At 29.1% G+C, this 21,555-nt stretch overlaps 2 protein-coding genes, 1 long non-coding RNA gene and 2 other non-coding genes across 7 annotated transcripts; 3 read left to right on the forward strand and 2 right to left on the reverse strand.

Annotated features, from left to right (window-relative positions):
- Positions 1-314: 314 nt before the first annotated feature.
- Positions 315-2,069, forward strand: LOC107067221 (uncharacterized). The gene is made up of 4 exons (XM_015322542.2): positions 315-710; positions 815-999; positions 1,100-1,468; positions 1,557-2,069. The coding sequence occupies exons 1-4, from the start codon at positions 392-394 to the stop codon at positions 1,788-1,790; spliced, it is 1,107 nt and encodes a 368-aa protein (XP_015178028.1). The 5' UTR covers positions 315-391; the 3' UTR covers positions 1,791-2,069.
- LOC107067272 (tubulointerstitial nephritis antigen-like) lies at positions 2,061-18,603 on the reverse strand. 3 transcript variants are annotated; one of them, XM_015322620.2, is made up of 9 exons: positions 18,449-18,603; positions 18,124-18,195; positions 5,135-5,409; positions 4,961-5,024; positions 4,671-4,869; positions 4,290-4,585; positions 3,977-4,176; positions 3,725-3,876; positions 2,061-3,646 (listed from the first exon to the last, which is right to left on the reverse strand). In XM_015322620.2, exons 3-9 carry the CDS (start codon positions 5,406-5,408, stop codon positions 3,521-3,523), a joined length of 1,311 nt encoding a protein of 436 aa, XP_015178106.2. In that variant the 5' UTR covers position 5,409; positions 18,124-18,195; positions 18,449-18,603; the 3' UTR covers positions 2,061-3,520. The 3 variants fall into 3 exon arrangements, with proteins under 3 accessions (XP_015178106.2, XP_015178125.2, XP_015178116.2); XM_015322639.2 differs by lacking the exon at positions 18,124-18,195; XM_015322630.2 differs by lacking the exon at positions 18,449-18,603 and having other exon boundaries at positions 18,124-18,431.
- LOC149032275 (uncharacterized) lies at positions 6,311-9,932 on the forward strand. Its single transcript, XR_016176878.1, has 2 exons — positions 6,311-9,226; positions 9,495-9,932. It is a non-coding gene; the product is annotated as an uncharacterized LOC149032275 (long non-coding RNA).
- A 1,352-nt stretch (positions 18,604-19,955) lies between the features above and the next one.
- Positions 19,956-20,027, reverse strand: TRNAP-AGG (transfer RNA proline (anticodon AGG)). Its single transcript has one exon. It is a non-coding gene; the product is annotated as a tRNA-Pro (tRNA).
- Positions 20,028-21,236: 1,209 nt separating this feature from the next.
- On the forward strand, positions 21,237-21,310 carry TRNAT-AGU (transfer RNA threonine (anticodon AGU)). Its single transcript has one exon. It is a non-coding gene; the product is annotated as a tRNA-Thr (tRNA).
- The last annotated feature ends 245 nt before the right edge of the window (positions 21,311-21,555 follow it).

The raw sequence follows: 21,555 nt of genomic DNA on the forward strand, positions 1-21,555 counted from the left end.
ATGACAACAAAATAATTTGGCAATCGTTTTAATTAATGATTAGATCAAATCTACGATACTATACTATCGATTAAATTCTTATATTTTCAATAATTAAATAACAATTAACAAATTTCTAAAATCATTTCTAATTTCTTTAAATGAAGTCAACGATATAAAATGAGCTCGATAAGGAAAATAATTTCCAAAGAATGTCATTAAAATTTTTGAAATGACCTGAAAACGTTGGCTGACTTAGGTATATTGTTGGCCATGAATGAAAGGTGGACCAGGGATGCGTGTTAGAACGACAACACGACACATTATCGAGCGACCTGGTGACCTCTCACCGAGGAATTGATTATTTTAGGGGAGTTACCCTGAAGAGTCGAGAATAGCGAGGTAGTTCGTCATGGAGACTCGTTCAGGTAGCATAAAGGATCCGATTTATTATCCATCTGGCTCGGAGAACTTGGAAGTAAGCAACGATGTTAAATCAAGCGCGCGTAGTTCTGGTGGTAGTCAAGAACTTAGTTTGGACGAGAGCGCCTCGCTCAAAGTACCAAGAAAATTTATTGCTAATTGGCGGCAAGCTTGCGATCGAACCCGTGATAAAACAAAAGATTTGTTAAAGAGATGGAGAACGGTACCAAGCAATGTCGACGAACTTACTGCAACCACTATTGCTACCAAAGAAATTGAACATCCTGGCTGGAGTGTACACGTTTGGAGTAAGTTCAACAAAGATTTTTTTATTTTTTTTATTTCTTTAAAATTCAATTTAGCTTTCTATATACAATCGTAAATAGTAATCGCGTAATACAAAAACTAACAGCAACTTGGGTGAGTCGTTATCCGAGCGACGATAGCTTAACAGCGATTGAAGATTTAGATAAACATGGACATTTGAAAGCTTTGGCGCCTATACAGCGTGACAAACTTTCACATTTCTTTGTACATCTTTTGGATCACGACAAGGATGGTTTTATTACTAGAAAGGATTTCGGGATGCTATCCGAGGTAGTATTTTTATACAAAGAAATGATTTTTGTTTTTCATTTTTATCGTTAACTTCGAAGTTTAGAAAGTATATGATTGGAATTTAATGCTATTTCTAAAGAAATTACGAAGATTTGCTGATTGGTCATGGAACGGTCCAGAATATTTACGTTTATTGGAAGTCGAGAAAGGATTAGCTTCTTTAATATTTCCTGAAAAGAAAAACGAGACGGAAGAAATGAGAAAAATCGATTTGGATGATTGGTTATCTTGGTGGGCGCAAATAATAGCACCAGTTCATGGGGCGAGTTATAAAGAGTTACCGTTTTGGATTAAAATGATACCTAGAATATTTTTTCTTGCTATTAATGGTAATGGAAATGGAAGGATCAGCAAGGACGAGATTGCTAATTTTTATGGTTCCGTAGTTGGCCTTGATTCGGACAGAATTAAAAATTGTCTTGACTTTGCCTATAATTCTATGACCTCTGTGAGTGGACCAAAATTAATTGAATTTCTTATACGATGATGAAAAATAAAAAGAGATTATCAGTTTTTGATTTAGGTCTTTTTTCCAGAATGGAGATCATCCTCTTGCTTGGCCGCAGTACCAATTAGTGTTCGCTAATTTTTTGTTTGGACGTGGTCCTTTCGGACCAGGTGAACATTTTCTTGGTATGACAGACTCTTGTGTTGCACGTGGAAACAGTATTCCTTTTCCAATCGATTATTCCGCTATGAATACTCCGAAAGATAAATTAGAAATTTATAGTCCTCATTGCAAAAGTACTAGACGAAGTGTCGTTGTATAAAATATATAATTGTTATTATTATTATATATAAAAATGATAATTATTATTTGCCAACTTTGTTCCTTTGTAAATGTTACATTACAATTGGTCTTTTTATATTACTCGCACGAGTTATCTGCGGCTTTTGATAGACCCAAAATCACTTAAAATTAATTTAAATATTATTTACATTATTGTGTTTAACATTTTAAAAATTGTTATTGTAATCAAATTTTCAATATATTCGTGAATGTGTGTGCGTGTATAATTAAAATAAAATTACAATTATAATTATAAGTATTTGATGTGCTTATCGCTTCTTTTATTTCAAAAATAATGATGTAATAACTTACAAGGGACATACACAAGGAGTAAAACGACATGTTTAATATTAACTATAAAATTTTAACTAAGGGGGGCACATGATTAGAAAAGAAAGTCGTGGCGTTGCGTATAACAAAAATATTTCAATGACTTCGTCTTTAGAATTCTAATATTGTACTTAAATACTGACTCGCTTAATTAGATAAAACAGTATGAAAGCTAATTTTTCATATATATGTATATATATACATATAAATGTATGATATGTACAACAATTATACATATATGTATATATGCACATATATACGAGTAAAAAATATGAAATTCGTATACAATCAAGTTTACATTTAAGTTACATTCATTTTTAATTTATAATTATTAAAACGATAATAATTATTTAATAATAATAAAACAAAGAATAATATTAATAATAATCTACATATCAGTAAAAGCAGAAAACACAAAATTCGTGTGTTGCGAATTAAGATATTAAATTTACCTACGAGGATTGGGGGTTGAAGAGTTTTAAGGCTCAACAAAGAAACAACTTTTATTTTCTTTACAAAAAATATATTTTATATAATTTAAATTATATATTTAAAAAAGCGAAAAAAAAAAGAAACAAACAAAGTTTGACCGAAGGAAAATTTTCTGTTGGACTCAAAACTTTTCAGCTCACCCATGTACTACGATGAAAGTGAAATTTTTTAAACTAATCATAATATAAGTAAAAGTAAAAGTAATATTGGCGTAGAACAAGCAGTCGATCAAATAATTTTGAGCGTGATTTCAATGGATAGAAACTTCAAAATTATTTGAAGATAATGCGTTTAAAAATGTGTCGTCGACTTACACACGCACAGTCCTTAGAAATCGTTACAAATTGGCAGTACATTTTTTGTTACAATATAACAATATATTGTAATATAAATATATATATATATATATATATATATATATATATATATATATATATATATATAACGTATATAATCATGATTCTTAAAATACATATTACATATAATAGGTGTAAACCTGAGTTGACGGTGATTGATTTGGTACATTGTACGTACGATTATCTATTTGACATAAGGAATTATGGTTTTTTCTTTTTTTTTTCGAACATATCCCTGTAGTCTGTATTGTTTTGCTTGTACTTGTGTGATCTTAATGCTAAAACTCATACTTTGATACATTTTCATTGCTATAATCTTAACTATAGCGGTTTATAATTTTGTATTGTTTTTTTTTAAGAGAAAACATGATAACAAATTAGAAGTTTTACAAAGAAAAAGTTCTATCATTTTGTGTTCTATCATTTAATAATTCGACGAAATAATAAATGCACCGATATTGTTCAGTGATCATGATCAAATGTCTCACATGGTTATTATTGTCAACAATATCTCTTAATATTATAATCGATATTATAATATTAGAGTTTCAGCCCAAACTCCGAGTACATAAGATTCTATCTCACATTCGTTCGTTCCCCTTAGAATCCTAAAGAGACCATTTTCACCCCAATCGTAACCCCAAGAATTAGCTACGGTCTAAAATCAACAAAAATAATATATACGATGATTTAAACGGTAAATGTTTATAAAATGATTTTATCGAGTAATACTCACCCAATATTTGACCAGTCTGCCACGATGATAATCCTCACCCCATCCAATAATTCTCACCGAATGATATCCAAATTCATACATTTCAGCGGTTCGAGAATGTCGATAAATACCTGATCGATAAGTGAAGAAATCCTGATAGACCCTCATCGTTGCTGAAATTTGATAAGATCGTTTTAAAAATAACCGAACACGAGAATAAAGTTTGTTTCGAAATATTAACACATGTATAATATAAGCAATTGTCTCTTTTACCTTGTACAGGTCCGGAAGTTAAAATTTCCTGCATGATGTCTGTCTCGTTACCAAGACGATAAGCAGGCCCCACTTTGTATAATTCCTTTCTATGATGATAAGGTGGATTTCGACATCCAGCTGCACGAAGATTTGTTCTCTTTCGTAATCTGCATAGATCTTGGCTACCGGTCCAAGGATAACAATCCTCGTCGACTAATCTAAAAAAGTGAACAAATTATTGTTTACTTGGTAAATATAGAACGAGAAAGTCATACTTTTCAAATAGCTTATCATGTGGAATTTTCAAATAAACACGAATCATTTTGTTTACCCGAATCTTCTCATATAGAACCAAGCACGATCCAAATATCCACCGTTGCAACCTTGTTGGCCTCGATTATTACACGAGAGAAGATGTTGCGCACTTAATTCGACATTTTCAGCACCTTTGCTCATTATTGCAAATCTATCGGATGCAACATCAGCTGTTGATATTGCCCAAGATGCACCGCACCATCCTTGATCGTGAATTTTTGATATGTCGCGTGGCCAATGTGACTTTGCATCGAAACTACGTGGAAGTGCTTCGGGATCGTAAATACGTCGCACAGGATTCATTTTATAAATCTAAATGAAATATTAATAATAATAATAATATGATATTTTGTTTTAATAACGATATTTCAACAACTATAACCAATTATATTTGTACCGATTGCGATGGATTGAGTGTACCCAATCGATATCGTATTCCTTCTTGAAGTGTCTTTCCCCAAAATTGCGAATAATTTCCAGGAGTCCATCCTAATGTGTTACTCTCTAAATCGAGTTCCTTTACAAAGTCTGGCTCGATCAAGCATCGATTCTCTTCGCAACGAATTTCTGCTTTTCTGCCTAACTCTGAACATTTACTGAAAATTTCAAGATCATATAATTATTCTTTTTTTTATTTTCAATAAGATTTATTTTAAATTTTGAAATAAATGATAATGTTATAATTACCATTGATTACAGTTGTCATAGAAGATCTGGCTGTGATTGTAAACCTTTCCATTGTGCGAGCAAACTGTAAAATGAAGAAAGGTTGATGAACGTTGGAAGAATGAAAAATATGAGAAATATGAAAATAATTAATACAATTATTTATATTTAGATTGGAACAGTCAAAGAACTTACGTCTGACCTCTTCCAGTATAGGTAGCGTTATGCCTTTGCAATGGGAATAATAATCTGGACAACAATCTTCTTCTCTTTCTCGGTCACAAAAATCGTCGCAATAACATGTTGTCCCTATGATCGGTGCACTGCAGTCATCTTGTCTTCCCAGACAACATCTATTTGCCGGATATTTCGTAGCACAATATGGACCAGGAGGTAGTCCAGAATAATTTGGTATAGCTTTTGCGAACGACGATAAATACGTCAGAGCAACCACCGCGAAGATCCACATCCTGGAAAAAAATGTTTCTTTTTTGTTAATACAACATTTTTATATATTCGAAATAAATTAACATCAAATAAAAGATATTTTAATATAAAAATATGCGATGCATAAATTTAGGCAACACGTCATACATCAAAGTTCTAAACAAATTTTGAACCCCTAATAATAGGCAAAGATGTTTTCAAGATGTGTTGCATGCGACATTACCGATGAAGTATAAAGGGTTACATATTTTCAGGTGCAATGCTTACTCATTTAAAAAACGTATTAATCAAACGTAACTAATTATTAATAATTATTTCACTATACATGAAAAAGGTAAGGAATTCTTTAAGATTTAATATTTAAGAAATTTTGTTAAACAATTAAGTAATAATCATTTTTCTTGTAAATTATTGTGAAGTTATTTGAAATATCTACATTCCATCTTGTGTTTCTCATTAAGCGAATTACAAGAGAATACAATGTCATTCAAAGAGCAAGTTGATGACATTACACAAGATCGTCGGATTCCATCATCTTCCGAGAATGCTGATGGTCTAATGACGAATTATGTGGGCATTTAATGAACGGAACGTAACTTTGAAGTCGATCCAAAGTAGATACGATGACGTGTTCTAAGCATACATAGTTAACTTGGCAAAACTATTGTTTTTTGCCAGATGTTACGGAACATTACATTGCTACTAATTGCATATCTGCATGTGAAACGAATTATAAAACTATGTGGATTATTTAACTATGCTTGACTTACAACATTCTTTCTAACTCTTAATATATTTCAAACACGATTTACTAGATTCTTTATTAATATTCCTAATTAATTCGTCTATTAAGAAATCGTTTATTCACGGATCACTTACTCTCTACAACAATTCTATCCTATTATAATATTGATGGAATTTACCAGACTGGAACGATGCTTATTACATCCTCGAATCAATCGATTTGACATCTAAAATAAAATTATATCTGATGATTTAGTTACATCGTACATATAACAGGTAACTTATGATATATATATTTTATAGTATATAAGATGATAAATAAATTCTATGTTATAGTCATGTGCAAGATAGAATATAGAATAATCTAAATACATTAGGTCCTGTTAGAATAACGATAAAATTATATTTCATTAATTCTAAGTAAAGTAAATCAATACGTTTATAAAATGATTAAAGATTATCAATGTTGAATATCAATTACTCTTATAAAATCATAACACATACTTATCTCTATTAAACGCAGTTCGAGAAACGTGATACAATTAAATCAATTTGTAAATGAATCGTATTACACAAGATAAGAATGACTACAATGTCAATGAAAATATGTGCTAGGAATGAAAAAATGATTGAAGCGTCAAATGCAAATATAATAGAGTATTAATCGTGATAGCATTGATTCGACCTTATTGCATCTCGATTTTCTAACAGATGGGAGTGGTTTTTGGAGGTGAGCCAGAATATTGCATGAAACTTTTGCTCATGCGTGCCTTTCTGATAAGGAACTAATATAAGCAAATATAGAAGTGTCGTTATACTCGTTGAGTCTATAACAAATAGATATACATGCATACGCAAGGAGAGTTAATGGATGAGAACGGCTGTATGATTTGATCAATGACATTCGATAAGAAGTTCCTTGGACTCATGAACGAATATGTCTCGTAAAGTATAGTCATGTATAATCGATCCATTTGAAAAACGAGCTCGTTGACTCTCCTTACACTTTCTTGCCACATTGCAAAACTCGTAAATCGTATTTACCAAAGTCATTTTATTTGGCTATGACATTAACGATGATGGGAATAAAACTTAACCAACTTGTCTACTCTGTTAGAAAGTATTTATACGAATTTTGAATTATAGTCTATTCCTATTTGTCTATATTATAGATCACAATTTTCAATATACGTAATCGTATGTGAAAAATTAAATTATTAGAATTTATATTTCCCAAATGTTTTATAATTTTTTTCCTTTGTTTTTAAATTTATATAAAAACATTTGATTTACTTAGATATAAAATTAAAACAACTGACCATGATCGAATAATTTGGTAAAAGATTATTAAATATTACGTAGAAAATATTTAACATAATGTTGACATTATTGTAACTAATTTGTTGCAATTTGTAATTTGTTCGCAAATTGTTTCAACTATTATTTGGAAGGTCTCACAAGTTTTCTCTTGAGCTTGAACGAAATGAAATTTATAGTTTGTAGAATAGATGAATGCGTAGTGATGATATCTCTTGAGTCTTCAAATTATACTTGGTTAGTAATTGAAAGTTCTTTCTCAATGTTTCCACGTATAACATTTGACGATATCTTGTCGAGTCTCTCAAATTATACTTAAGATAAGTGTACAATTCAAATGCAATAGATGTATACAAACTTTCAATTGGTATTGTAAATCCAATCTGATTACTATTATAGATCATTGCACTCTCTCCTAACAAATTTAAGTACAATAACATAGTGATCCCAAAAATATCGTCTTAAGTTAACATGTTTCGACTCGACTCGATATAAACAGACTTGACACACTGACTAAGATAGACCATTTAACTTCTAACTGTTCATTCAGAAAATTGGCGCAATTCCAGACGTATTTCTAAGATTACCAAGGTTAAGGCACCGGAATTCTCTAAAGGTTTACAAATTAATGGACCAAAAGGCACAACCTTGATAACATTGCAAACATTTCTAATTGTTAGAATTAAAAGTGTTAGATTTAAAAGAGTAACGAAACATATGTAGATGCTCTAGATTCTCTTCTCTTTTAAAAGGTCTTTGACCTATCAACGAGCTTAAAATGTACAAATAAAAAATTATGATAGAGAAAAAAAATAATATTGAACTAAAACTTAATGTCGATGTACAAAGAAATTGTTTTCATTGAGACAAAAAGAAAAGTTAAACATACACATGTGTGTGTATGTATACTAGAATGGATTGAAAAGTTCGTAGTCTCAACGAAAACGAACTTCTATTTGTTTTTAAATAAAAGTGATCTTGACCGAGAAAAAACATTGTAACGATGGAAATTTGCAAAAACATACTTACAGATACCAATGAAACTTTGAAATCATGTATATTTTTAGTTTTTTTTTTTTTTTTTTTTATAAAAGTAAATTCACAATACTTTTTGGTCAGGTGAAAAAAAAATTCGCGTATGCGGAAACTTAACGAAGAATTTCAAGAAAGTGAGATGTGCAAATATTTTGGTTTACCCATATTGTATATTGTTTCAAATTATTTTACAAAATATCAAATTAACTTTTTTATTTTGCTCTAACTTTATTTATATATAATTAGGAATAATTATATTTTGCAAAATATTTCATCGTACGGATGTAAAAAAATTTTCTAAGAAATATATTTACTTACGCAAGAGTGTTAGACTATAATGAATGACAAGTATAGTTAATGAAATAGTTACGACGTCATCGTCCGAATTTACATCAACGAAAATCAGAGTGCAAGAGGTTGCATTATGTCTTAAGTATATATATGGTTAGTAAGTAAAAGTATCTACTTATGTACTTGCATACATGCATAATAATACATATGGATGTAAAGCGTTTAGCGTGGTGCGTGAAACAAAAGTAGTTCGCTATCGGGAACGATTAGAGCGTACAACTAAACGTTCTTGACCCATTTAGTTTCATTAACATTAAGTCAACACTAAGGCCGCGATATGATTCCGACCACCTACAACTTTCTATTCACTTTTAACGCATATAATTCTAAGACTAAAGGATTGATTCACTCTAATCAAGATGACAATGAAAGTATGACGCTCGCTTATTTATGGTAATTTAAATTCACATCAATTTTCACACATAAGTAATTGTATACGTCTGTTAACAAAATTTTTGTTAATTCTGTAAATTTATATCGTACAAAAATTTTGTAGAAAAACAATATTATAATTGTAAATAATATAATAATATAAAATAATTGTTTGGTTTAGAAAATTTTTATAACAAAATTAAATTAGGTCAAGCATATTGTGTTTATATTGCGTATTATAAAATAAATTAGAAATTTGATTTTAATTTTGTAAAATTATGTGTTTCAGAAATTAGCTGTAAAAATTTATTCATTTGTAATCATGTTTGGAAGCGAGCAATTATCAAAATACGTGAACGTATGCGTAAGTAGATATGGAAAGTAAATTGCCACACCATCGTCGTGATTTACTACATATTTGTATCGATTAATCGCTTAAGTGAGTATCAATGTGACGTCATAGACGGATTTATTCAATGACTATTCTCTCAACAGAAAGCTATGCAACCTTTATATATTGCGATGCTTATAATTGTGACCGACTTTTGGACAAGAGGCCAGTTCAAAGAAACGGAACAAAATCAAAGAAGATAGATAGTTGGATTTTCATCAGTAACGTTTAATTAAGTGAAATATCTTTTGTGTATTTATTCACGGAACATATTTTATAAAATCTTAAACAAGTGAATTAAATTCTTACCACAATACATTTCATTATTTTCAATAATGAAATTACACAAAACAATTAAAGATAATTTGTTAAAATAATTCTTTAGAAAGATTTTAATAGAACAAAATAAAAATGGATTAGATAAATTTGTAAAATAAATCACATAAAACGGCAAAGTTACAGTAATACTTTGTTAACTAAATATCTGATATTTACTGGATATACTTTGTAAATTGTAACTTACAAAGAACTAGAAATATTTTGTGAAATAATTATTAATTAAAAACAACAAATAAAATTAGATTGGGTAACTTGTAAAATAATTCTAAAAAAAAACCAATTTACATATAAATAAAAGAAAAAAATACCAGAATAATTCTAAAAAGAATTCGCAGAATAATTTTCGAAATAGAAATAACATATACTCTTAAAATTAGAAAACGTGTATATCTCATCCCCCTTTGATCATACTTTCAAAGCGATCGATCAATTTTCAAAGACGTTAGGAACATCTAAACTCGTTTCTATTTATCAAAATAATTTATTCCAAGGTTACATGAGATTTGATACTTCTTATTTTATTCTATTCCATTAATCAACTTAATTGTCGTTTAAGAAAACGCATTTTTCACGATCAAAAGAAAAATTGTATAGACAGTGGATAAATGTTAATTTTTAAATGTCTCATTTTAATGGTATTTCAATTATTCGACCTTTCAATCGAGCTAATCGAACAATAGATCGTTTTTTGTAAAAATGACTAAAAAAATACTCATACTTAAATACAGACACACACATACATACAACGAACAAGCATACAGGCACAATGTATTCTTCCTGGAACAAGTAATTCATTCACAAAACACGTATCGCATAATCGTGACTCACTGTGATACACCATCGTTCGACGTTACTAATTGAGCATTACGCGATTCGATCGTGCGTCAGATCAATAAAATCTCTTGTAATCATTTTCATCGGTGTATATTAGCGGTAACTTTGTAAAACGACATAAGTTCTTCACATCTAAACGATAATGATCGATTATCTTCATTTTCATTTGTAATTTATATATACATACGCACGCGTGCACGTACTACAAACTAATAATGAAGATGTGTGTTAGTGTAATGCACATAAAAATTAAATCATACTAATGACTATAATCGATATTATGCAATGAATTAAATGATTAATTGCTAATTATTATCAGTAACTACTCTCTCTGTTCCTTGTTTAAGCTACCATTATTAACTTAAAAATATATAAATATATGTATTTAAACGTAAATGTTGTTTTATTAAATCGCAAAATGAAGAAATAAAGAATAAGTTCGATTTTAAAAGAGCACGATCAATATGTCGGAGAAAAGAACGGGTTCGTATATTTCTAAATGCGTTTCGACATCCCCCTTAAGATTTCAGGAAAATAAACGGACCGTAGTGGCATGGACTCCTGTTTTATATTCCGCTTCGGATTATTTTTATGGCTCGTCGTGAAGAGCACGAGCTCAAAATTTTAATTCCGCGATAAGTCGATGTATGTAGATCCCAACTGCTTTTTATTATTTATGTGAACGTTTCACAGTTACGTTTTCACAGTTACAGTCTCGTTGCATAAGTTTTATGTCGCGTTTCATTTAAATTACATTTTTTTTCCAAAAAAAAAACCATGAATACAATTTTGTACATTTAACATTTACTTAAATTAAATCATTTTATCATTTTTTTGTTTTTGCGAATACAATTTGGAGATTTTACTTTAACGAATGTTAGGGTTTTTTTTAGAATAATTTTTTCATACAAATTTTCTGAATATAGAGTAATAAATTTTATGAAAAAATAAAAAAGTAATTTAATAATAAACGTTAAAAAAATAAATTTGATATTAAAATAATATTAAGTTTGTTTAATGTTTAAACGATAAATAACATTTGTTTATTATTCGAATTAAAACGATCGATTTAAAAATAATATCAAATCGGTTACGAAAAAATAGTATTTTTTCTTCTCTTTTTCTTTCTCTTTCTCTTTTTCTCTTTCGAAATTCTGCATTTTATCACGAAAAGCATATGTTCGTTGGGACAGTAAATAGACTATGAAAAGCAAAGCGGAAAACTTGTCACCATCGTATTTGAAGTGTTAAAAATTTTAACGAGTGCTCAAAGTGTTTGTCTGAAGATGTTTTCTGCTCTAATAAAATTATTTCTCTTTCTCTCTATTTTTCGTTCTCTTTCCTTCCTTCACTTATCTATAGCATAAATAATAAAGATGAAAGAATGGTTTCTAATAAACCAGAAACAAATAAGCAATAACCATTTATCGGTTCTCTTACATCATTGACAACTCGAAACGCGTGAAAACTTATTAACAACGACAATGACAACGATGACGACAAAAACAAGGTGATCAAATGTTAAACTCATCTTTTTATTTCTCTTTTTTTCCTTTTAATCATTCTTTAACCCTTTCGTTTACTATATCCCCCTTTCTTTTCTTTTTTTTTTGTTTCATATATGACCCAGTCTTTGAATTACTCGACACTTCGTTCATACACTTTGTAAATAAGCCAAACGAATAAAGTTTACGTATATCTTTTACTCTCTTTTGTTCTCCTTCTGTCCATCTTCTTCTTTACATCAATGTAATTCTCTCCCTAGCTTATTGACTCGGTAAAATCGTGACGTTTAAGTCCACAAACGGTTGTAAAACGAAAGTCGACCACCATTTTGATCGGAGGTCAAACGTTTCGTTTAAGAAATACGCGTCTGTTTAATAACACAAGACACCTCCTTTTTATTGTTCTCTTTCTTTCTTTTTCTACAATGCTCTTTTTGTATTTTTATTTTATTTACTTCCATTGTACACAAGTAGAATACGTTCTTTAGAACATGCACATAAAATTTGCAATTTCTCGTACGAATATTTAAATCAGTGTTATCGTCTTATAACAAATTCAAGTGCTTCATGTTATTTTATTTATTTATTTTTTTTTTATGACAGAATTCTTTTTCGTTTGTTTCGTAGGACTCTTCTAGAATACGTTCACAAGAATTGCATGCAAAAAAAAACAAAATTATAAATGTGAACTTCCCATACGAATTTTTTATCGAGAAAAGAAGAAAAAAGAAATGTATGGGAGATGTCTAAGATATTTCTTTTTTTTTTTTCTTTTAAAGCATGACACCATTTTTTGTTCTTCCCTTCTCTTCTGTTTACCAAACGGCGCGCCATTGCTTATTCACGTTTCTCCAAATTGTTAATACTAAAAATAACCAGTACGTCATATTAACCGATGATCACCAACACCACTACCACCACCAACACCACCACCATTACCATTTCGTTGGATGCGCTCGTTGCCCCAAATTCCGATCGTTGGTGTACCCTAACGAGATACATTGTTTATATGCGAGTTCCCGAGTTTTACTAACACGCAGGAAGAAGAAAAAAAAAGAGAAAATTAATTCGAGAATGACATTAAAAGAATGAATAACAAAAAAGAGAAGAAAAAACTTGGTAATTCTACGAAAGACAGTAGGAGTATTAGGCTTACGGCCAAAGCACCTTAATTCAACGGCCAAATTGTTAGCGAATGCTACCTAATTCTTATTTCTAGTACCCGAGAGACCCAAAACTATATTTGTATTGCTCTTAAAAAAAAAAAGATCAAAACAAAAGGAACAAATTAAAGAAAACTTGATGAATAATTAATTATGATAAAAATTTGGATTCCACCTTTATCTTTTCTTTTTTTCTGCATAGAGACGATCTTGTACGAACATAATTTTATAATGATCGATGTTATTCGTTACATAAGTCATAAGTCAATTGAATATTTTTTAACTTTATTATGTTTATATAGTTTGTAGAATTAATTATATAGCAGACTAACTCTATGATTAATCATTTCATAGAAAGGTTAGATAAAATGACAAAAAAAATATGTAAATACGATAAAAAGATTAGAATGATTAGGAGATGATTCATAAGATGATTAAAAAAAAATCGATCGAATTATTTCGAATGATTCGTTGAATTTTGTTACAGGAATATAAAAAAAAAAATAAAATTAATGGGAAGTATATGATTTTATAATTTATAATAGTCACGTTGTATCATAAGATTAGTCCAAATGAGTGTTGTTACATGGATCAATTAGCTTACATTCGTAATGGTTTTAAAACAATTAATTGTTAACGCAGTCTGAGTATTGTGGTTGACAATTAAGTGTTGTGAGAGTACGCGTACCAAAAGTAAATATAGCGATGACAATTCCTCACCGATCTCCATCTATCTTTGACCAGTGTGTGCATACACGTAAGTAACTACAAGAGAAAGAAAGAAAGAGAAAGAGAGAGAGAGAGAGAAAGTACTTATCTTTTTTACTTCTCAACATTTTTTTGTATCACGGATCGTATGATGACCCTTTCTATCATTTCTCAATTTTTATTTTTATTTCTATTTTTGATTACTTGTTTTTTCTCTTAATGATAGATAGAAAGTTCGCAAAAATATGTAAAATAAAGAAAGAAAGATAAAATTAAATATACTACACACGTGGATTATATTTAGTCTTATGAAATCCCTCGAGATCTACTAATTGCTTGTTAAACTGATTAACCGTGACCTTTGAACAAAAATTATAGTACCATTATTTTTATCAACTCATTTCTCGAAATAAAAATTAACATACTATGGGAATGTGTATTTGCTTGCGTGCGTACGTACGATGTATTTGATGTATACGTATTTAGGCATTAGAGTTGTCTCTTCTTAGTTATATAAAATTGTACGAAAAAATATTTATCGTTTTTTTTTTTATCAATCTCATCATTTTTTTTATTTATTTCATTGGTTTGTTATTTTTTTTTTTAATTTTATTTTAAAGAATTACTCAATGATGTCAACGGTTACGACGTCTATTTAAAGTTTTTAAACGTTACGCGGATAAATAAACGTGCATGGATATATGCACATAAATTCTATACGATAATTACTATTTTGTCATGACAAACAAGAGAACCTTTATTACACGGTACTATTAGAGTAATAGACGATGACGTCTTATACAACGCTTACTTTTAATTACTCCCACATTTGAGGAAGGGTAATGCTAAACTGTTTGAATTTCTTATCATGACAGAACGATCTTTGTCTGGCATAGATTAATTTTATCGAAGTGCAATGTCTTTCTAAACGCACTAACGTTACTCACGAGTGGCCCACTTTCGTTATTCGGTTTATCTGACGATCAAATTCTAAGTACTAATCCGTATGGTTGCGTTTTAACGCGTTTATCTTTTAAATGCGATAGAAAATTTTGTCATATTACATTTAAAATAGAAACAAAAAGATTATAAACTTTTAATCCTGTGTGATTATAATGTCTTTTTTTTCTAATTCGTTCTTTGTCAACTTTGATTTAATTTTTTTATTAATTTTAATATCTCGTTTTAATATTTTTTATTTTTTTTAAATATGATACTTTTTAATTATATACAACGATGCTGAGAAATAAAGCTCGTATGCATGTTTTCAATCAAACTGGTACTAATTTGTTTTGTTTTAGAAACTCTAAGAAAAAAATGTTGTCACCTTTAAAGATCATAGTGTATAATGAATTAAACTATATTGTTCAATACCTTTTTCTTATCATTTACCAGGAAAAACCCAAAACGTTGTAATTTTTTCTTATAAAATCGATACTTCTAATTAAGTTAATGGATTAAAAAGTTTTTATCAACTAACTAATATTTAAAAAAAAAAAAAATAACGGAACTTAATAACTTCTTGTTTAGGTTAAAAATTTGTCAACTCACTCTCTTATTATTAGATAATTCTTATTGTTGATTTAAATAATTATCTTACTTATCTTTTATGCATATATTAACATAAAATAAATATTAACAATTTGGAAATATGAATGAAATAATATAAAAGATTATGTATAAAAAAGAAATATAAAAGATAAATAGACAAAATTGTTAAAAATTGATGTCAAAGATGGACGACGAGTGGAATCGTATCGAGGCACGTTTAACGTTAATCGATTTTCCGTGACGAGAACGATCATGGAGATAACACGCTATACCGTTAAGTATTGCTAACATTTTCGCTCTTTCTCTTTCTCTCTCTCACTCTCAGACTATGTTTTAACATTCTTCTCTCGTAGTACGCTATGGAAGCAACGTCGACGTCGATTTATTTTCCACGAAGGTGGAATTCGATTTACCTTCGATGGATCTCACGTGGCCTTCCTATCTTTCTCTCTCTCCCTCTCTCTCTCTCTCTTTTTCTGTTTTTTTTTCTTTTTTTTTTATATCGATGTTAATCATTAAACATTTATTATTCACCTTAAGCTTGATTATTCACTTAATTAATTTTTTTTCCCTTTCTTACTTTTTTTTTTCTAATTGAAATCAACGTGGGGGCGAACAAATTACGTTTTCGCGTGACACAAACAATTAATCTAACAAATAAAAAAATCCTTAATTATTAATAATCATCCTGTCCATTAAATTGTTTTCCTTTTCATTTTTTTTTTTTCTAATTAAAACCAACGTGGGTGAACATTATTTCGTTTCCGTGCGATACAAATAATGGATTTTACAAATAACAAAATAGAAAAATGATTAAACATTGACCGTGACTTTATAAATAACTAAATGAATGTAAATGACATTGTCAATCGTATTATTATTGATCGAAAGAATACTAATTACGATTTTCAATCTGTTATGTTTTATCATTTTTTTTTTACCTTACTCCTCGGTCGATATATGTTTTCAAGTTATGTAAATACATGTGCTGTGTATTTCTTTTGCAAAAAAAAAAGCACTCTCTTATCGTTCTTAGCATAAAATTACAAAACAGTCGAGACATGAAAAGAAGGTACATACTCGTATTAGTTTGGCGCCAATACGAATTGTAATCTCTGACTGATATTATTCGTATCTTGTGGCTTCATGGTAATGCAATTTTTTAACGTACTTTTTAGTTTTCTTCTTATTTCAGAAACAAATCAGGTATGAGATGGTTCACAATATTTTCTTAATTCTTACAAGTTTCTAATGTTATACATAAAAATATAAAATTTATCTATATATTCTTTATTATTATTATTATTATTATTATTATTTTGTCTAAACTAATTTCGATAAGATCGAAAGAAAAACGACGAATAATATTTGAAGAGTATATTTCGCAAAAAAAAAATTCTTTCAAATTTCTCATTAATTATCGATTAGGTGATACCGATTATATTTATCGTGCCGATTAAATTTGTTCGTATTTTTAAAAAATGAACAAAAATTTTCCTCCGCCTAACCTCCCTACCTCTTTCCACCCAAAAAAGAATAGAAATTCAAACACGCGTCAAAGAAAACAAACATTGGGATGATTATTTTTATACGTGTTGCAACAAGACTAAAACATCATCGATAAGATCTTTAAAAGATAAAGATAACAGGTTCGTAATCAATTTCTTTTCTTTTTAAACCTCCTTCACTTTCCTTTACTCTTTCCCACCTGTTGGTTGGTCCATTCGTTATTTTCTCACGTAAACTTCAAAATCGTCTTTCGCATTTATTAAACCTTCGTAGTATGAAGGATACGTGAATTGCGTAAATCGCAGATGCACGTTTTTCTGTTTATATTGAAGAAAGAAGAAAAAAAGAATAGATCTAGAGAAAAGAGAAAAAAAATTTGCCTAAAAAAAGAAAAAGAAAGTTAGTAACGGGGTAGAGGAGCTGGGTGGGGCTGGAGAGGGAAGGGCCGTTTAGGAGGAGTCTTTGTTGATCGTATAAACAAAATTATCGTTCGTTAAACTTAAGTAATATTTTAACCGAACGTTTTATAATCTTCTTTGCGAGAAGGAAAGATACGAAGCTGAAAGAAGCCTCGTTCGGAGTTGACGTTGTATTTAGCAAGTCAATGAGCATCTTCATGGAATATTATGTTAGTTATCGAAAAGAGAGAGAGAGAAAAAAAAAAGAAAGAAAGAAATAGAAAAAGAGAAAGAGAGAAAGAGAGAGAGAGAAAAGGTGTCATATATTTATTGATACTTTTGTTATTTAATTAATTACATGTCAGGGTTCCTAGGTCGAAGTATTCTTATCGATAAACCAAACACACGGAGTTTAATTAAACATACGATTTATATATTTAAAAAAAGAATCATAAAAAAGAGAGAAAAAGAGAAAGAAAGAATACAAAAAAAGAAAAGGAAGATAAAACTCATCACTTACTCGAAGTTTCTCCAAAGGAGATGCAAATGAGAGGACTATCTTCTTTCCTGTTTCTTTGATTGGAATGTGACACTAAGAAATGATGGTCGTTGTAAAGAAACTCATAAATGAAGGTTACATACGAAATAATACGTTATTTAAAAAAAAAAAAAAATAGAAATAGAAGAAGAAGAAATATAAGAAAAGACAAAATTGTATTAAACAAATTTGAAAAAAATGATCACAGCAAGTGTTCGTAGTTAAAAAAAAAAAAAAGAATTATGGTTTTTATTTTTCAGTTGTATTTTTTGTTTTTTGTTATTTCTTTTTTTTCGATTACACGTACTTAAAGAGAGGGATGCGATGACAAGAGTTGTGCGTTCACTACTGTTGGCAGCTTGAAAGCGCGCGCCTAACTGACCCGTTGAAATGGTAGGTAAACGCAAGCTAAACTAAGTCTCCGTATCACAATTCGGTTCGAACCCGCCACGCAACACACATGGATGATATAATATATAAGTAAGCGTCTCTTCAGCAAGTCTATCTCTTTCTCTTTCTCTTTTTCTTTCTCTTTCCCTTTCTCTCTTTCTTTCTTGCTCTTACACGGCGAATCTCTTTGCGGCTAATGTCAGAGAAATGTGAAGACGAAATTGTACTGATATACCGAGAATGCAGATATTGTTATGAATCATGTTCTCTTCTTAGATTTATCACATATATGACCTTATAAGGAAGTTATGTACTTCTTATTATGGATCACGAATTTATCTATCTTTTAACATTTATTAGTTTGCATTACATATACAGGGATGGTGTATGTATTTAGATTTTGTATGTGAGTGTGTATGTATGTTTGTATTTGTATGCATTCTTTGGTATATCTGCTGCTAGCCTTGCAATTTTTCTTTTGTTAAATCTGGTTTGTACTCGAGACTGTTTTATTTATTTCTAAAACACTTATGAACGAATTATAAATCTCAATTTTATCTATAAATAATCTAAAGGATCTATCGAATCGTTAGAATCGTTCCCAAGTACTAAGAAATAGATAAGTTTATTGGAATTGTATTTATAAGAAGCTTATTCAATTTTGGATTTTTATTCTTGTAGTTTTATGTTCTCTTTTTTCTGTTAATTAATTTGTTCTTAAGTATTTTTAAAAACGTTGGTATATAAAAGAGATGTCAAGTATGTTCTCGAAGAGACAGATAAGGAGTAGAATTTTTCTAACTAATTAGAGAGAATATTCAATCGTTTTCAACAATCATGCAATTGCCGTAGGACAAACGACTTATAAATAAAAATTCGAATCGTTCGCTTTAATCTTATCGTAAATTCAATATCGAACACTTACTCGCATCTTTTTATTCCAATGCTACCAGCCGATAAGAGAGCTCTAAGAAAGTAACTTACTGTTAGTCGCATGGGTGAAACAAACCAAAGCTAAAATTATGTGTGCTAAAAATTTACATTGTTATCAATATTTCATTAATATTAAAAAATATTATAATATTAAAAAATTAAAACTATTTAAATAACCGATGAGATATAAAAAGAGCTCAGATGTATTAAGTGTTTAAAAAAAAAAACAATTAATATTTCTAAATTTTAAATAATTTATTTGTTAATGTAATTATTGTTTATTCTGATGAACTAAAGATTTCTAGAGACTTACTTTTTATAATCTAAAAAGAAATTAATCTAACAAAGTTTCGATAAAGAATCTTATTTATTAATTAAATTGTTTTAGAAAAAATATATTAAACGGCTAATTAATTAATAAAATACATATAATATATGTAAATATAAGATGCAAAAATGCATTTAAAGAAATAAATTGGAAAAAAAAAGACGGGCTCGTCCGGGATTTGAACCCGGGACCTCTCGCACCCTAAGCGAGAATCATACCCCTAGACCAACGAGCCACTTGTTGAAAACCTTGAATTTTATAAACCATATAACACAGAATCATGACCTCAATCTTTTAAAATCAAAATAAATAGAATTATATGAATGAATTTCAAGTAAAAATCATTAATAACGTAATAAAATATATAATTAAAAGTAATACAAAGTCTTCTCACGAAATCTAGTAGAATAATTTGAATAAATGACAAAAATCTTTATGAACATATGAATAACGCGTGTAAACAACAAAATTGAATACGATATTCAACGATCATAGTAATTTTCTTAAACGTTTTACTTAGTTCTTGTCCTCGATAAAAGAATACTTTATTATTTCTTGAAAAATTTGGTGACGCAGCGAATTGTATATGTATATGTATATATTTATACATATCCCTACTCAAAAAAGCATGCGCATTGGTTGCACTCCTGTTACCAAAGTATCCATATACTTGATCTTTATAAATAGATCTTGGTAGAAGATTTTTCTTAGTGGAAAGTAATTTAATGCTACGAAATGTGGGTCGAAAGCTTGCTTACTTCTGTTCAATGGAAATTTCTTACCATGATTGATCGCACCAAAAATGGCTGGGCGCAATCAAAAAATAACAAAAACAATTATTGAACTATTTCAAAAAAAAACTTTCCATTTATTCATTCTCAAATATAACTTATTATATATTATTATATACGTTGAGAGACATGGATAATAGACACATAACTCACACACACATACGAATTTTCACGCTTCTTAACATTGTATATACATGTATGTATACATACACCATCTTCTTTATTAATAGTCCAATTGATTTTTGAACGCTCTTTTCTAAGCGCGTTTATTCGAAAGTAATTTTTTTAAATTCCGTTTTTCTTTTTAGAAAGATCATTATAAATAGATTTACGATATCATTTGTGAATTTTCATTGATTTCATTTTTTTCACTTATAATTTCTTCTTATCGCACTTATTGAAAATTTGTTACTTAATAATATTAATCGATATAAGTAAGTTTGTAAAATAATTACAGAATCATTTAATTATTATTATTTAAATATATCCTTTCGTTAATTTGTTTGTTACTTGCATTCTATTAAAATGATTAGTTTTTATTGTTATATTTATTTAGTATGAGAAACATGATTTTTAAATTATTAAAATATACACATCATATAAAAATATTATAATTTTACTTAAATTAAGTATATTGTAGTACCATTCACATCGGCGCCGTGGCTTAGTTGGTTAAAGCGCCTGTCTAGTAAACAGGAGATCGAGGGTTCGAATCCCTCCGGGGCCTAATTGTCATTCAATCAGAATAGCAATTGATTTTTTTTTCAATCTATTTATTAATTAGAGTTATTATTAGTTTGCTTTTTTTTATTTCACAATACTTAGGCATTTATACTATAAATATTAATAATAGTACAACAATATAAATTATTGATGCATATAACTACGTTGCTATCACTACCAATAATAATAAATATAATAATAAATCACATTATGAATTTTATACAATAACATAAATAAAATATTAATTAT

Source organism: Polistes dominula, unplaced genomic scaffold (genome assembly GCF_049000335.1).
Source record: "Polistes dominula isolate Pdom_NZ unplaced genomic scaffold, Pdom_raw_medaka contig_33, whole genome shotgun sequence".
In the NCBI taxonomy this organism is placed as follows: Eukaryota; Metazoa; Arthropoda; class Insecta; order Hymenoptera; family Vespidae; genus Polistes; species Polistes dominula.

What these genes read in the sequence shown, in the direction of transcription:
- LOC107067272 (XM_015322639.2), bottom strand. Translation starts at nt 5,408, where the DNA reads ATGTGGATCTTCGCGGTGGTTGCTCTGACGTATTTATCGTCGTTCGCA. An exon ending in TATACTGGAAGAGGTCAGAC is followed by an intron (nt 5,025 to 5,134) that starts GTAAGTTCTTTG and finishes TTCATTTTACAG; the next exon opens with TTTGCTCGCACAATGGAAAG. An exon ending in AACTTCCGGACCTGTACAAG is followed by an intron (nt 3,877 to 3,976) that starts GTAAAAGAGACA and finishes ATCAAATTTCAG; the next exon opens with CAACGATGAGGGTCTATCAG.
- LOC107067221 (XM_015322542.2), top strand. Translation starts at nt 392, where the DNA reads ATGGAGACTCGTTCAGGTAGCATAAAGGATCCGATTTATTATCCATCT. An exon ending in CTGGAGTGTACACGTTTGGA is followed by an intron (nt 711 to 814) that starts GTAAGTTCAACA and finishes AAAAACTAACAG; the next exon opens with CAACTTGGGTGAGTCGTTAT. An exon ending in CCTATAATTCTATGACCTCT is followed by an intron (nt 1,469 to 1,556) that starts GTGAGTGGACCA and finishes TCTTTTTTCCAG; the next exon opens with AATGGAGATCATCCTCTTGC.